Source organism: Schistocerca nitens, chromosome 1 (genome assembly GCF_023898315.1).
Source record: "Schistocerca nitens isolate TAMUIC-IGC-003100 chromosome 1, iqSchNite1.1, whole genome shotgun sequence".
Classification (NCBI taxonomy): Eukaryota; Metazoa; Arthropoda; class Insecta; order Orthoptera; family Acrididae; genus Schistocerca; species Schistocerca nitens.
In genome coordinates, this window is record NC_064614.1 from 773,537,191 (window position 1) to 773,555,181 (window position 17,991).

Here is a 17,991-nt window from a genome sequence, read left to right on the forward strand (position 1 = left end):
CCGACAGTTCCTGCGTGACAAATAACTTCGTCCATTCGACAACTACATCCTTGCAGTACGAAAACATTTTATTTACGGGAGACAGGGCAACACTTAATATCCTAAACCTCTTACCGCAGTACCTACATGAAACACTTAATGAGCGTTGTATTGATTGAGGAGATTCAGCATACCTTCTCCATTCACCTGACCGTAACCCATTCGCTTGCTGGCTATGAAGACGTAAGAGATCATTCGTGTATCCCGCACTCATCGACCATGTGCGCACGTTGTACAACGGGTCTCCCCAGCACCTCACACAATCCGTGGTCGCACAGGTTCCTACTCAGAGGTTCGGATTCTGGTAAGAGATCTGAAGGATGTGTAACCACGAGACGCACTTCATGTAGTGCCAACCCACGGCCATCACAGAGCAAAATAGCCCTTGTATCAATAATTTTTATTTCCGGATATACATTTATTTAGCTTTTTTCTTATTTTGACCAATTATAGCTCCTTCAAGAATAAGCGACACTCTTTGAGCACACTGTGCACGTCTTAATGGAATGTTTACCATCCTGTGCTGATGTGATCCTAATGAATGTATCACGTTGATCCATGTGACGGCTCATAGACCTATCACCTTGTTCAAACAAACATTACAGAGAATTCGAGGTTCAAAACTCGTGCATGTCGTACCCAGTGTCAAACCAGCAGTGAAAGGTCTGCAGAAGACGACGTAAGCTGAGGTGCAGCAATCGTTATATCCTAGTCAGTAGGTAAAGATATCAAGTCTGGAGAGTTACAAAGAAATCCCTCACCTCCTCTGCCACGTAGGAAAAGTTTACAAGTTTCGTGGCGTACCTGTTGCGCTATGTACTTAAAATTCTAAAAGTAAGCTGTTGGCTGCAAGCCACTGATTCACACTGAAAACTGTTTCGAAATCATATGGAAATGCTCGTCAATGGCCGAATTACTGTTCGGATCACAATACCTGACGCTCCTTCACTGCTTCTTGTCGTGGATAAGTTTATAATATAAATCTATTTTACTATTTAGATCGACGATGTAGCAGAGGAAAAGTAGATAATTTACGAAATGGTTATCCTTGACAAGAAGGGACCGGTTGGTAGGACATGTTCTTAGGCATCAAGGGATCACAAATTTAGCATTGGAGGGCAGCGTGGAGGGTAAAAATCGTAGAGGGAGACCACGAGATGAATACACTAAGCAGATTCAGAAGGATGTAGGTTGCAGTAAGTACTGGGAGATGAAGAAGCTTCCACAGGATAGAGTACCATGGAGAGCTGCATCAAACCACTCTCAGGACTGAAGACCACAACAACATCCTTTCTGACATCGTTTACGTATGTCATCCTAGCTAACATGTTATTACCAACGCCTTGAAATAATCTAACACAGTTACATGGCATAATTAGTAAATCTTGCAGATTTGTGGTGGGTATGTATGCTTTTATGCTTTCATTGTTCAGAAGTAATACATGCGTAGTAATATGTCCTGAGACAATTTCACTTTAATTTAACTTTCTTCGTTACAGAAACATTAGGTGATGAGACCGTATTTGTAAGTAGCCACATGTCCTGTGACATGAAAGGTGAACAGTGGCACATTTGGTAACTAGTTGTTGAGTTTAACAGTGTTAGATTTTCTCGCTGCTCGTTGCAGACCAACATCTATTGCTTTAGAGACAGACGAAGAGAGAAGGAGGGGGAAAGGGGGGGGGGGTTGAAGTGGTCTGCCAAAGCATATCAAGTGTCGCATCTTTGGGATCTGCGAATTCGTTGGGTTGTTTCCGCGGTAAAGGGGTTTGAATAAGGCAACAGTCGACTAGACTGTGTATTTCTTTCGCGTCTCTCTCTTCGAAATGAAACGATGGAGTGAAGCTCAGTTATTCCGAAACATACCCTGACAATATCAGCTCTGATGCTGGTGTGTAGTTTGCCAAAATATTTTACATCTGTCTGGCAAACAGAGCTCGTGTGGCTACGGTGGGCGCACACCTATCGGAAACAGTGAAAATTAATCACAGGAACAGTTGGGGTACGCAATGGGTGGCCGAGTGGTTCTAGGCGCTTCAGTCTGGAACCGCGCGACCGCTACGGTCGCAGGTTCGAATCCTACCTCGGGCATGGATGTGTGTGATGTCCTTAGGTTAGTTAGGTTTAAGTAGTTCTAAGTTCTCGGGGACTGATGACCATAGATGTTAAGTGGTGGTGGTGGTGGTGGTTAGTGTTTAACGTCCCGTCGACAACGAGGTCATTAGAGACGGAGCGCAAGCTCGGGTTAGGGAAGGATTGGGAAGGAAGTCGGCCGTGCCCTTTCAAAGGAACCATCCCGGCATTTGCCTGAAACGATTTAGGGAAATCACGGAAAACCTAAATCAGGATGGCTGGAGACGGGATTGAACCGTCGTCCTCCCGAATGCGAGTCCAGTGTGCTAACCACTGCGCCACCTCGCTCGGTAGATGTTAAGTCCCATAGTGCTCAGAGCCATTTGAACCATTTGATTTTTCCATACTACAGCAAACTGTTGCCCAAATTGAAGACAGTTCATGCCAGTATCTTGTATTTTCTATTGTTTACAGTTCTGACGTCAGATTTCCTTCTCTTCTTTTGTTTGCTGTGATATACTTGTAGTGTTCATTTTAAGTTTGAACCATTTCAGAATCGTTGCAAATGTACATATTCTACATATGATTTTCGCAATCATACCAATTTGGAAGTTAAAAAAAAGTGTTGGGTAACGCGTGTGGTGCCGTGTCGTGTTGCAGAAGGAGTCTCCGTGGGACGTGCAGCTGCACCTGGCGGCGCTGCGCGGAGACACGGAGCGCATTACCAGGCTGCTCGACACGGGCCGCGTCCACGTCGACTGCCGCGACAAGGTGAGGCCAGGCCCAGCCCAAGCGGATGCCGCTTAAAATCTGCGTTTCTTTGGGATTATGTTAGCCGCTTTTGTCTCACTCCTTCAAGCGAAGAAGACTTTTTGAGTGACTCATCCGTGAGGGGGGGGGGGTATAGTGGTTCTTCGGACGTGCTCTCACTGCCGTTTCATCTTCTTCTGCAAAACGAGTAGAGAAACTGTGCTTTTCTATGTTGTATCGTGAGTGGAGGCAAAAAGATGTTTTATGTTAGATACCTAAAAGTGTAAATGAGAAATCTAATTGCTACCTATACTCATTATTATTATTGATTCTCGGAGCATTTGGAAAAGTTATCTGTTGCATGGATTGATCGCCGTGGTCTCATTTTGATACGTCGTGGCATGGGAAAACTTAACCAAAACGTAAGGTAGGCAGATCTCAAAGGCTGCAGGGAGTGAAAGCGTAGACCCAAATGAGGTTACAGTTTCAAACACAATTTAATTTTATTAAACATTAAAAAAAACACTTGTACCATAAAATTTCTTAAATTCCAGGCCTGAAGGGCCGCTGAACATTCACAACTGTAATGTCAGAATGACAACCTTAAGATTCAACATAAGGAGATAATCACGATCTGAAGGACCCGACACTTTTGATTAACTATTGACCAATACAATAAGTTACTGAAAGGAATGACTTTAATCATTCGGCCAGAAGGGCCAATCAAATATAACCACAAATGCTGTTTTGATAATGCTACAAGAATGCAAAACCAACAGTTAATTTACTTCGTCCAAAGGAACAGTAAAGACCAAAAGACAAATTCATGTACCAAAGGTTTTTTTTAATGAAGCAAGCTAACAAGATAAAATTAATAACCAAAAAGGGGTAGTGACGTTGCCACTCGGCCTGAAGGGCCTGAATATCAGTAGCGATAAATATTTGAAAATGGTTGAAGTTAGTGACTTAGCACTTAAAACCAGCCGGTGCTCCTCACCACTAGGAAAAAAATTTACAATCAGCTGTGCTAGAACTGCCTGCTTTAGCAATATGGCACAGACCAGCAGAACAACTAGAAACTTGACCAACGTGGCGAATCGTCCACATAGGGCATCACAGCAACTCTCTATAACACATAAAATAAAAATTACTAAACATTGAAACACATGCTTCTAAATTTAACGCGTATCTAGGCAGGAACTGTTAATGACGCCCACTGGCCTTCGTAAATCTTCGACTTAGTAAATGTGACGGACAGTACTAAATAATAATACCACTCAACAAATTGTAAAATACAAGATCGTTATTGCACTTGGGTCAGAATATAATTTCAACCACAGATAATATTTTAGGTTCCGTTATTAAGGCACAGAGAGTTAACACTCTTTTCTAGTGATAGTTACACTTGACAATATAACAGCAGATCATTGAATCGGGATTTCTCGCACGCCAGAGCCTACTAAAATTGCGAAACACCATGGCACACGACCTTAGAGCAAAACACACCCGACGACACGGGCAGAAATTGAGTGAGACACATCAAGTCAAGAAATTCTCATCGTTAGTCCAGAAGGCAGACAAGCATTCGGCGACAGGTAGCAACCTGCACCAATTCGAGTTATGTCAATCGCCCCAGTTTCGCCATAGCAACGCGGACACGCCGCGTCAACAGTTGCCACGCCGAGCTTCCTCATCACACAGCCCGTCCAGAACGACTGCCGCCGTCCCGAGTACACACGCTCGTAGCAATCACGTGCGTTTACAGGAATTATACCACCTTTCCCGCAACATTGCGCTGCCACACAACCGGAAACTAAACTCTCCGTCTCACTCCGGCAGCAGCACTCGATACTCTCGTCGTCAGCAGGTCTCTCCCCAGAACGCAGCGCCCTCCGAAATTTAAAAGCAAACGGACCAATAGCGGCAGAGCAAAGCCAAGGCTGCGGAAGACGACACGTCACACCTAGGCAAAGATGAAGATGATACGGTTCAATTTCATCGACATGCTGTCTGTGGCTCCTGAATAGCTGGCCACATGAGTGGATTTCCGTGACGGGCCAAAACTGCTGGCCGTTTCTGCGGATATCTGTAATGGATAGGGCATGCCGATCTGAAGCCATTCGGTTTCCATTAATGTGCAGGCCGTGCCCGTCAGATCTAGTCTCACCATTCTGCCCGCAGGCGTAGTACAGCAGATTTTCATTGTTTATCCATGGGCCCAGGACTCAGCAGGCCAGGGGCCATGGGCGATGATTTCAGGAATTGCTCACCGCAAGTACATTGACCAATGTGGTGTTTAACAGGCACTTTATTTGCTCTTCGCGCAGTCAGGAACCCCGCGGCTGCTGCGGTCGCAGGTTCGAATCCTGCCTCGGGCATGGATGTGTGTGATGTCCTTAGGTTAGTTAGGTTTAAGTAGTTCTAAGTTCTAGGGGACTTATGACCATAGATGTTGAGTCCCATAGTGCTCAGAGCCATTTGAACCATTTGCTCTAGTACATTTTGGTGCTTCAAAAGCAATTTATATGTTAGAAAGTATGGACCACAAGAAGAAGAAAATTGTATCAGTCGCTGGCAGCTTTTACCATATATATACTCATGTTTCTCGAAAGAAAAATTACACAATACGTGTAAAATAATAGATATAACACAGTAGGTAATTAGCGACAATAACGAACAAGGTAGAACCAACATTTTATTGGCTGTCACCTACAGTGTTGTTTCACACAATTTTTCCCCTCCTTATGCACTTGTTTCAAGAGGCCTACTTTTTTCTGAGGTTATTTCTGAAATCAGTGAAGGTATTTTAAATCTGTCTTGCGACTCCAAGGAAATGCATATTTTTGTCACTAAACGTGTTTCGCTTTATTGAAATAAAATAATATAAGTGGTCTTAACGAAACACATATACCATTCATCTAAAAACAGTTTCTTACAAAATATGTTGGTGTTAGTACTTAAGATTTTTGCTCACATCAGGAAAAGCCATCTGCTTGCAAGTTCTTCTTTTACATATTTCCTCCTTTGCACTATTGTCTCTTGTATCATGAACGCAAATACAGATTGTCAACTTACGTCGTAACTTACTGTTGAGATCTCAAAATCTGTCAGGGAAAAATGCTAAAACTTGTCTGCAAATCAGGGAATTATCAGGGGATTTCACTTGGGGAAACTTGTGGCAGCGCTGATATCTGCTTGAGTGGACTCCATTGCCAAATTGAGTTTTATGCCTAACATTTACACCTAGTCCACTTATGAATGACAGGAGAAGCTTCAACTTGTATGGTTATCTCTATGTAAAGCAGCTACCGTGCAATGACGAAGAATACTTACGTCAAAGGTGAATTATTCTTTTCGCTGCATACATGATGTAGACTATGTCATCAAAAGTATCTGGACACCCCCAAAAAATACGTTTTTCATATTAGGTGCATTCTGCTGCCACTTACTGCCAGGTACTCCATATCAGCGACCTCAGTATTCATCAGACACCGTGAGGGAGCAGAATGGGAGGCTTCGCGGAACTCACGGACTTCGAACGTGGTCAGGTGATCCGGTCTCAATTGTGTCATACGTCTGTACACCAGACTTCCACACATCCCTAGGTCCACTGTTTCCGATGTGATGGTGAAGTGGAAACGTGAGGAGATACGTACAGCACAAAAGCGTACACGCCGACCCAGTCTGTTGACTGACAGAGACCGCCGACAGCTGGAGAGGGTCGTAATGTGTAATAGGCAGACATCTATCCAGACCATCACACAAACTGCACCAGGATCCACTGCAAGTACTATGACAGTTAGGCGGGAGGTGACAAAACTTGGATTTCAGGTCGAGCGGCTGCTCATAAGCCACACATCACGCCGGTAAATGCCAAACGACGCCTAGCTTAATGTAAGGAGCGTGAACATAGGACGATTTAACAGTTGAAAAACGTTGTGTGGAGTGACGAATCACGGTACAAAATGTGGCAATCCGATGGCAGGATGTGAGTATGGCGAATGCTCGGTGAACGTCATCGGTCAGCGTGTGTAGTGCAAAAGTAAAATTTTGAGGCGGTGGTGTTATGGTGTAGTCGTTTTATTCATGGAGGGGCTTGCACCCGTTGTTATTTTGTGTGACACTAACACAGCACAGGCCTTCATTGATGGTTTAAGCACTTTCTTACATCCCACTGTTGAGCAATTCGGGGATGGCGATTGCAGCTTTCAACACTATCGAGCACCTGTTCATAATGCACGGCCTGTGGCGGACTGGTTACACGACAATAACATCCGTGTAATGGTCTGGACTGCACGGAGTCCTGACCTGAAACCTCTAGAAAACATTTGAGGTGTTTTGGAACACCGACTTCCTGCCAGGCCTCACTGATCGACGTCGATACCTCTCCTCAGTGCAGTACTCCGTGAAGATTGGCCTGCGATTCTTCAACAAACCTTCCAGCACCTCATTGAACGTATGCCTGCGTGAGTGGAAGCTGTCATCAAGGCTAAGGGTGGGCCAACACAATATTGATTTCCAGCATTACCGATGAAGGGTGCCACGAACTTTTAAGTCATTTTCAGCCTGGTATCCAGATACTTTCGATCACATAGTGTATGTAATGCGAGTTTTGTGCAACGTATACATTTTCCATTCCAGCTGACAGTTCCTCTGAACTGTTACTACTGTCGACGAAGGAGAGCGGCATCGTAGAGCCTTAACGTCGCTGTATTTTCTTCGTTCATTCGTGTTGAGTGCACCTATCTTCCTCAAAATTAATATTGCCATAATTGAGCAGTAGGTGTGATGCACTGCGTTCCAGGTTACACGCTTTTGTCGCCCTCGCCTGTCGCTCATGGTTCCAGCTGTTGTTAATCTCATTTGGTTTCTGCGGGTAGCCTACGATACCTGGAGGTAGAGTCCGCACAGGACACAGTGACCGATGCACATTGACCAGTTTTCGTCCAAGGCGCTGGGCCAGTTCATTCGTTTGTTCAGAAGGGTGGCTTGACTGTATGCCACCTTTCGGCCGGTCGGCGATGACAGAACGAGGCGCAGCCCTGCAACCTTTCTCAAAGAATTTTACGGAAAGTATTCAGTCAAAACAATAGTTTTCGTTTTACTTGTAGTTTTAAATGTCAGGTTCATTATGAAGTACTTATCATTTAGTTAATGATCACAGTTATTATGATATTTATGAGGAAATAGGAAATTGCATGAAATTCCAAGAAGTTAGCAAAGAAAAATAGGGATCGCTATCAATTGAGTTTTGTGTATATTACATAATGTGTTGCTGCGTATGAAAATTAGCAAATATATCGAATTTTTCTTTAGACTTGGGTGGTGGCTTCTATCTGTCAGCAAGCTCGAGAAAATTGACCTGATGTAGCACACTCATTTGCGATCATGCCTTCCAGAATGAAATATCCACAACATTTCTCATATTTCATGAATGGTTTGAGTTATCGAAAGGAGATTTTGACAGATGATAGTACGCGAAGAGGAAACTATTCTGCCATTTGGTTATTATGCGAAACTCCATTATTTAACGCGTTATTCCACTAACTACATATTTTTTAGATGAAAGAATGTGATTTTAAGGCCCACCAATAGCTGGTGAAACGAGAAATTGTGTGTGTTTTGGAACGACATAAGTGAAGACATTACACTTTTGCTTGTACCAAAGATGTGCTTTTTTATAATCTAATTTTCCTCAGTTCCTTACTTAATAAAATTCATGAACCAGTGTTTCAGAAATCTCTCGCAGTTGGGTCCACACAACGTGGTTGTGGTGTGACATTTTGTAAATTCAGCTGTGAGTTTGCAAAAAAAGCAAATTTTAACATTTCTATAAGAGAAATGTGGGTTTTACTCTAAATTCGTCAGTCATGACGTTTCTCTGTAAGTTAGAAATGTTTACAAGCCATTTTCAGCGGAATTATTTTTAAATGCTAACCAAAGCAGTGTTGACTGTAAATCCTTTTTGAATGGTCACCAAGCAAGCGTGGGCATGTAGGTGCTCCGTTTGATATTTACAAAAAATGTGGGCGTACGCTTCAGCGCCCGCCCCCAACACACCACACCGCTCCCCGCACGCGCGCTCTGCCGATTGCGCATCCACCGGCCACGTTATTCTGCCTGCACTCTACCGTACAGACAAATAAAACAAAAAAAAAGGCTCTTTGTCAAAATCTTGTACGGCAGAAGTTATTAAACGAGATCTCTGAAAACTGAGTTTGCTACTCCACAAGTATGAAGACGTCCTTTAAAAAAATGGTTCAAATGGCTCTGAGCACTATGGGACTTAACATCTGAGGTCATCAGTCCCCTAGAACTCAGAACTACTTAAACCTAACTAACCTAAGGACATCACACGCATCCATGCCCGAGGCAGGATTCGAACCTACGACCGTAGCGGTCGCGCAGTTCCAGACTGAAGCGCCTAGAACCGCTCGGCCACAACGGCCGGACACGTCCTTCAACAGCGATACTCCACCTGTAAACGGATCGTTAAACACGGTGTCGCGGTGGAAGAGGATCTAGCCTGTTTATCCAAAGCGACCCGCACCCACGTCCCACCGACGCTCAATCAACGCCGGCCGTTGGCATCCCTCCGTTGGAAAGGAGGTCAAATGGCCCTCAGCGCCGTCAAGCCGACGTGTGACCTAGAATCTGTGGGCGGATCCATTTTGTTGGGACTGAAATAATCTCGGCGCTGCACGTCACGATATGCTGCATCTTGCCATGAGATTTAATGCATTGTCGTGACGGTCTCTCATTCACTGAACGAGAAATATTCATCTGCGCCGTCTCCCGTTGTGCACATTCGATATCCACGTTTAATACAGCCTAAATTCCACACACTTGGCGAATATTCTGAAAACCTATATGCAAAGAATTTTAAGGCGGTACCTTCTGCAAACAAACTCCTAACATAAGAGAGGAGGAAATGATTTACTTACGCCACAATTGCATTTGCGTAATCGTTCAGTTTCGTAATAATGCGTGTTGCTACCACGATTTGGAGTGACTGACTCTATTTGTTATTCTTTTAGCCAGTAGTACGTCTAAATGCACGGGGTGTCTATGAGGCCAAGTGTTTGGAGATATTTCTCATCATGAAATTTATGAGACACTTGTGATCAGATCGCTAGCTATCGAGATTCGCAATGTGATGGCGAGACTCCCTTCATTGTTTGGCAACATTCAACTTAAGAAGCCATCAGGAAGTAGGTCTGTAGCTGGGCGGAATAATTTAGAGAAGAAACAGAAATTTTAAAACCAGACGGCTAGATTAAGACTGGATGCGACTGTCTGGCAGAGCTATTGTTTGCACCAACAGGAAACTTTGCACTCTGCAACTGCGTAGTCCTGTGAATAAGTATATCGAAAATGGCGAAGGTGGTTGAATGTTCGCGTGTTACTGCCGTGAGGATCTGTGGAAAGAGATAGGCCAGTTAAGCTACCACTTGGCGCTAAAGGATTAGTCGTCCACGACTCTTCTCGGAACGTGGGGTTTGGAGGCTTGTCTGCTCTGTGAAGTAGGATAGGTGGTGATCTGTGGCATCTCTTCCTAAAGAGCACAGTGCTGATGCACGCACGTTTCGGAGCACACTGTTCATCGTACATTGTTGAACACGGAGCATCGCAGCAGACCACCCCCAACGGGTTTACCTGTTGACCCAGAGACATCGTCAGTAGCAGGCGCAGTGGGCACGGGACCATCGTGGTTGACCGTCGATCAATGGAAACGTGTCGGCTCTTCGGGTGAATCACATTTTTGCTACCCGCCCTTTCATGGGACCCACGGTAGTAGTCGAAGACGCGTTGACAGCTGCGAACCACCTGCATCCCTTCATGCTTGATGTCGTCCCCGAGGGCGATGTCATCTTTCAGCGGTGTAATTGTCCGTGTCTCTGAGTAGCTTGAGAAGCACTATAGTGAATGAACACATGTTGCTATCTCGCGAATTATGACTTGTACGTAAATACACTCCTGGAAATTGAAATAACACCGTGAATTCATTGTCCCAGGAAGGGGAAACTTTATTGACACATTCCTGGGGTCAGATACATCACATGATCACACTGACAGAACCACAGGCACATAGACACAGACAACAGAGCATGCACAATGTCGGCACTAGTACAGTGTATATCCACCTTTCGCAGCAATGCAGGCTGCTATTCTCCCATGGAGACGATCGTAGAGATGCTGGATGTAGTCCTGTGGAACGGCTTGCCATGCCATTTCCACCTGGCGCCTCAGTTGGACCAGCGTTCGTGCTGGACGCGCAGACCGCGTGAGACGACGCTTCATCCAGTCCCAAACATGCTCAATGCGGGACAGATCCGGAGATCTTGCTGGCCAGGGTAGCTGACGTACACCTTCTAGAGCACGTTGGGTGGCACGGGATACATGCGGACGTGCATTGTCCTGTTGGAACGGCAAGTTCCCTTGCCGGTCTAGGAATGGTAGAACGATGGGTTCGATGACGGTTTGGATGTACCGTGCACTTATTCAGTGTCCCCTCGACGATCACCAGTGGTGTACGGCCAGTGTAGGAGATCGCTCCCCACACCATGATGCCGGGTGTTGGCCCTGTGTGCCTCGGTCGTATGCAGTCCTGATTGTGGCGCTCACCTGCACGGTGCCAAACACGCATACGACCATCATTGGCACCAAAGCAGAAGCGACTTTCATCGCTGAAGACGACACGTCTCCATTCGTCCCTCCATTCACGCCTGTCGCGACACCACTGGAGGCGGGCTGCACGATGTTGGGGCGTGAGCGGAAGACGGCCTAACGGTGTGCGGGACCGTAGCCCAGCTTCATGGAGACGGTTGCGAATGGTCCTCGCCGATACCCCAGGAGCAACAGTGTCCCTAATTTGCTGGGAAGTGGCGGTGCGGTCCCCTACGGCACTGCGTAGGATCCTACGGTCTTGGCGTGCATCCGTGCGTCGCTGCGGTCCGGTCCCAGGTCGACGGGCACGTGCACCTTCCGCCGACCACTGGCGACAACATCGATGTACTGTGGAGACCTCACGCCCCACGTGTTGAGCAATTCGGCGGTACGTCCACCCGGCCTCCCGCATGCCCACTATACGCCCACGCTCAAAGTCCGTCAACTGCACATACGGTTCACGTCCACGCTGTCGCGGCATGCTACCAGTGTTAAAGACTGCGATGGAGCTCCGTATGCCACGGCAAACTGGCTGACACCGCCGGCGAGGTGCACAAATGCTGCGCAGCTAGCGCCATTCGACGGCCAACACCGCGGGTCCTGGTGTGTCCGCTGTGCCGTGCGTGTGATCATTGCTTGTACAGCCCTCTCGCAGTGTCCGGAGCAAGTATGGTGGGTCTGACACACCGGTGTCAATGTGTTGTTTTTTCCATTTCCAGGAGTGTATCTTATGCCACATACCTCCATAAACCTATTAACAAACTGTCGGATACCTGATATGCAGAATCTGTTATGTATTTCGTTTCAAAGACGAGGAAATAAGCCATTAAGCAGGTGGTCATAATGTTTTGGGTCATCAGTGTATTTGCTGTTATTACTTTATAGTTTGAGCTCGAGTATCACTAACACTTGTGCGAGAAATTAAAGGGAGTAAAATACAAAACCACTGCATATACAAGGATTGTTTTCATAAGTGCGAAATGTGAGTTCGAGAATCAGAGTGGTATACCCGTCGACCAACATTTTTGGCTTTTGCGAATGCCTTCATTCCAAATGACCTAGATTTTGCTGTCTGTCGAACTCTAAAGTAATATGACAGCAAAGTGTAGCCTTCCATTTTTCCCTTCTAAGAATCTAGTAGAAGTGCCCCTTTCCTTTACCGGCAGTGGGAAATCCGTTTCTGATAATTCCCTGTGAAAGTGAATAGACAAATATGAAGGTGAAGATACCCGACTCTCATGATACGTTCCCTTTTCGTGTACGCAGGAAGTATGGATTTTGTGTATTCTAATGTGCCATCTTGTTACTAGAGAAATATGCGTAAGTGGTGAGTCACAAATAACTAGTAAAATATTTCGTGCATCGTTTCAGACTTTGACATACAAACATGAAATGGTTTTTCTCCTGTCCCTACGTCCATAAATGGTCCTGTAACTGAATTTACACTACTGGCCATTAAAATTGCTACACCACGAAAATGACGTGCTACATATGAAATTTAACCGACAGAAGGAAGATGCTGTGATATGCAAATGATAAGCTTATAGAGCATTCACACAAGGTTGGCGCCGGTGGCGACACTTAAAACGTGCTAACATGGGGAACGTTTCAAACCGATTTGTCATACACAAACAGCAATTGACCGGCGTTGCTTGGTGAAATGTTGTCGTGCAAGGAGGAGAAATGCGTACCATCACTTTTTGAATTTGCTAAAGGTCGGATTGTAGCCTATCGCGATTGCGGTTTATCGTATCGCGACATTGCTGCTCGAGTTGGTCGAGATCCAATGACTGTTTGCAGAGTATGGAATCGGTTGGTTCAGGAGGGTAATACGGAACGCCGTGCTGGATCCCAATGGCCTCGTATCACTAGCAGTCGAGATGACAGGCATCCGCATGGCTGTAACGGATCGTGCAGCCACGTCTCGATCCCTGAGTCACCTGATGGGGACGTTTGCAAGACAACAACCATCTGCACGAGCAGTTCGACGACGTTTGCAGCAGCATGGACTATCAGCTCGGAGACCATGGCTGTCATTAGCCTTGACGCTGCATCACAGACAGGAGCGCCTGCGATGGTGTACTCAACCACGAACCTGGATGCACGAATGGCACAACGTCATTTTTTCGGATGAATCCAGGTTCTGTTTACAGCATCTTGATGGTCGCATCCGTGTTTGGCGTCATCGCGGTGAACGCACATTGGAAGCGTGTATTCGTCATCACCATACTGGCGTATCATCTGGCGCGACCTCTTATTCGCATTGGCGGCACTTTGAACAGTTGACGTTACATTTCAGATGTGTTACGACCCGTGACTCTACCCTTCATTCGATCCCATCGAAACCCTACATTTCAGCAGGATAATGCACGACCGCATGTTGCAGGTCCTGTACAGGCCTTTCTGGATACAGAAAATGTTCGACTGCTTCCCTGGCCATCACATTCTCCAGATCTCTCACCAATTGAAAACATCTGGTCAATGGTGGCCGAGCGAATGGCTCGCTACAATACGCCAGTCACTACTCTTGATGAACTGTGTTATCGTGTTGAAGCTGCATGGGCAGCTGTACCTGTACGCGCCGTCCAAGCTCTGTTTGACTCAATGCTGAGGCGTATCAAGGCCGTTATTACGGCCAGAGGTGGTTGTTCTGGGTACTGATTTCTCAGGAATTGCGTGAAAATGTAATCACATGTCAGTTCTAGTATAATATATCTGTCCAATGAATACCCGTTTATCATCTGCATTTTTTCTTGGTGTAGCAATTTTAATGGCCAGTAGTGTAATAAAATCGAGAAAAGTGAAATTGTTGGTTGTTTCTTCAAACCTCCATAAACCAGGGGAAACCAGCGGTAAGACTGCACAACTTGAACGCATTGTAAATACTATTCTTCCAAGGGGCCGCTCTTTCCGTTCATACTGTACTCTGGGATGAGTTTTTGCGGTGTGACTTAGGAAGTCGGGATTAGCATGGAAGGTCAAGGCCCCTATAATGTCACTCCTTAAACACAACAAGTAGGAGATCAATAAATTAACAATTTATTCAAGAACACATTTATAAAACAGCTAACATACAATCAACACGTGGCCGTGTTAAAGACAATATCCAAAATGACAAATTAGTTCTTTCTCAAGCAAGCAGCAAATAGAATTACTCAATGAACAATATATTACAATCTGCAGTAATTTAAAAAAAGTGGCTCAGATAAATGTTATTTAGCAATAACACAACCAGCACAATAGATTACACTTAATATGATTCATTGGCAAGTAAATTAAAAAGTTTTTTTTAATGTACATGAGAGATGTTAAATGTTTATCAAATGAGCAGTGACGCCAGGCTGCCCTGGGCAAAAGATGACTTAACTTCAAATGCCGGAAGCAGCAGACCAGCCGTCCAAAACAATACCTAAACGCCGGCCCCCACGGGAGTCACTTCCCATTAGACGCCACGTCACAGCTTCAGTGCACCGAAGCGGAACGTGGCACCGCTCCCACACTTCCCAACTCGCAGGAAACTGGAACACAAGCAGACCGCAGAAAACACGGCAAACACCAAGCAAACATCAATTAATATAAGTTAAGAGATCGATAAACAACAGTGTAAGTTTGAAAAACCAATAAGTGCTTTCAATGGAAACGACTTAAATTTTGCAGCAATATCAATGCTATAAAACGTTTAAACTAAGACTTATACACAAATGCAATGCTGTAAAATAGTATCAGACTTTTACACTCTCATAGTTTACCAAACAATATTTGCACATACCTTAAGGCCGACAGTGTGTACAAAGACGAAATGGAAATAATTTCAAGATAATATCACGTTATTCAAATGCAATACTTCACAACAAAACTATGTTTTGTGCACTTTAATTCGTTGCATAGGTCTGCAATGTAACTGCCAATTGTGTAAGCTTGGTATGCAGAAAATTACAACTAGACTATGACCTAATATCTTCAATACGTTACAGTTACTACATTTTTTGGGGACGCTGATTTCCTAAAAGGAAGTAGCGACTGCTGGTCTCCATGCGATCACACACCTTGCCGGCTGCTCTTACTTCAACAACACATACATACCAACCAACAAGTGACAGTCGCTACAATGCAAATGGTTCCTCGAAACGAAGGCAACAAAACCACTTACACCTTCGACGGAGAGCGTTGTTCGAGATGGTCTCGAGGAATGGGTCAGTCCGGGAAAACAGGCACCAAAGCAGCAATGCGACGAGCAGCGCCCGGAGTTGACATCAGGCAGGTGCTCCACAAACTCGCGACCGTCCTGCACGGTAGACCGGCCGCGCCGCTGCTGGCCGAGCCCGCGTGTTTGGCTCCTTCGTCCCCTCAAGCACGTCCTAGCGCCTCGTAGCGAGTCCGACGACCAACTCGCCGACCGCAAATACCCACCGCCAGATCACAACAGGGGCAAAGATCGAAGTACAGCCGGGTAATCGATAGTCGTGCCAAAGAGCTGGTGAGTCAGTAAAGGCGCACCACGGCGCTTTCGGTATCTACCCTGCGCCAGCGGATACAAATCCATGCCACCCGATCAATCGGTGGGAGAGAAACATGCCAATATATTGAATTTTGGGGATATTTTTCCTCATTTATGGCTCCCCATGTATGTAAGTTGCGGAAACTGAAAATATCTGACAGTATTCCAACAACAGTCCCATGACTTACAATAAATTAGTACAAACAGCCATTCAGTTGAAGTAAAGGCAGGAGTCCATACCCACTACGTAATGAAACTTCGACTCCATCAATGAGTTCACAGTGGTTGTATATGTCCTACCTCAGTCTGCAGAACTCTCACAGTGCAAGAGATCCTCAGGTAAGGCGTAACAGATGGACTGCTTTTATGCAAAGCTGCTCTTTGTAGGTCTCAACCTTTCCGATGCGTTTCACAGATAATAGCTTACTGGCTGGTAAACAAGAAATTTATTACGTACACGCTACCAGTGATCTAAAAGAGCAAACCAGGAGGATCAAAACTTAACATACCACTGAGAATGATTTAGAAACCGCAGGAAAATCGTGTTGGCCTTCGTAAGGGGATCACCCCTGTATTTGCTTTAATCGATGTAGGGAAACAACGGAAAAGCTAAATCTGGATGTCCTGCATGTTAAACCTGGTGTTAGATGAATACCTCTCCACTTATTTGGTAGTGAAAGACGAAATGGAAGTAGACTTTACGGCGTTACACTCAAATGAATGGACACACCCGATTTTTCCATAAAAAAGATATTTCATTTATATTTTCCTACAAGTCCTGAAGATGACTTTTAATAAAACTCTCGCTTGACCACAAGTGTTCATTATATTTCTTTTATCTTTGTGTGTTTCATCATTATGCTGTTTCCAAAGGAACCAAATGAAAAGAAAAAGCCCACAATGGGAAACATTTGAACAATACCAGTGTAATCCAATACACACAGAGCAGAATTTGCACCTACCGAAATCCTATTGAACACAAAATGTCGCGTCAAAGCTAATCAAATAAAGCTTAAACACAAATTGGCTTGTGTGTGGCCATGGAACGATAAGGAAAGCAGCTCCGCAAGATGGTACTGACGTAGAAAAATGGCATTGCCTTGCAAGGAACACATGTTGTTTGCATTTACAAAAACAATAAGCGAACCGTTTTCTGCTGTATGTTTACTTTGTGTATAAATAACATAAAAATGTAGAGAATGTAAAAACAGCTATAAACGAAGCCGAAGCCAATCTATATATAAAAGTTAATTGGGAGCACGTATAATACGTTGAACATCGGTAGATAGCGTCTTGCGCTACCAGAGCACACACATCGTAACGGCATGAATGGCCTAAAGCAGTGCCTAAAGGTTAAGATGAGCCGTAACAACATTCAAACAGTAGCCGTCTCTGTTTCTAGGTGAAGGAGTCTGAATCATCATTTGGTCGCTGTCTCACTGACATTAGTGTCCTTATATAAGTGTGAATTGTACACATTTCTCTAGATGCAAACAGTGTGTGTTCGTTGAGAGAGAATGCTATTTTTCTACGTTGGCGCTATGGCCACCTATAAGCCAGTCACCGCTTACGCTTTGTCTAATTAACATCGACGCGATGCTTTGTGTCATTAGGATTTTGGTAGTTGCAAGCTCTGCTGGTGCATAATGTTCTCAATTGGTATTGCTTAAACGTATTTAGTTGCTTTGAAAACGGCCTAATGCTGCGATCTGTAACGATATAAGAAATATAATAAATAGTTGTGGTTAAAACTCGAATTTTATTGTAAGAACAGATTATGATCGACATGTCTCAAAGTTTGTAGCAATATGTATCTCAAGATAACCTTTTAATATTGTTGCAACCGATAAATTTGCACAGTTACAGACCTTAACTGTGCATTCTCACCAAAATGATCTTCGGACGGATTATGGTCTCACTTACTTGTACTGCATATTATTTTTTTCCCTTTTGCAGAAGCGGAA

At 44.8% G+C, this 17,991-nt stretch overlaps 1 protein-coding gene across 1 annotated transcript in view; it reads left to right on the plus strand.

Annotated features, from left to right (window-relative positions):
* LOC126261604 (ankyrin repeat domain-containing protein 29-like) overlaps positions 1–17,991 on the plus strand; it is a 627,165-nt gene that overhangs the window by 175,857 nt on the left and 433,317 nt on the right. The window contains exon 2 of the mRNA XM_049958554.1: positions 2,773–2,883. Within this exon, the coding sequence (XP_049814511.1) occupies positions 2,773–2,883 (111 nt within the window). The remainder of the gene's footprint in view (positions 1–2,772; positions 2,884–17,991) is intronic.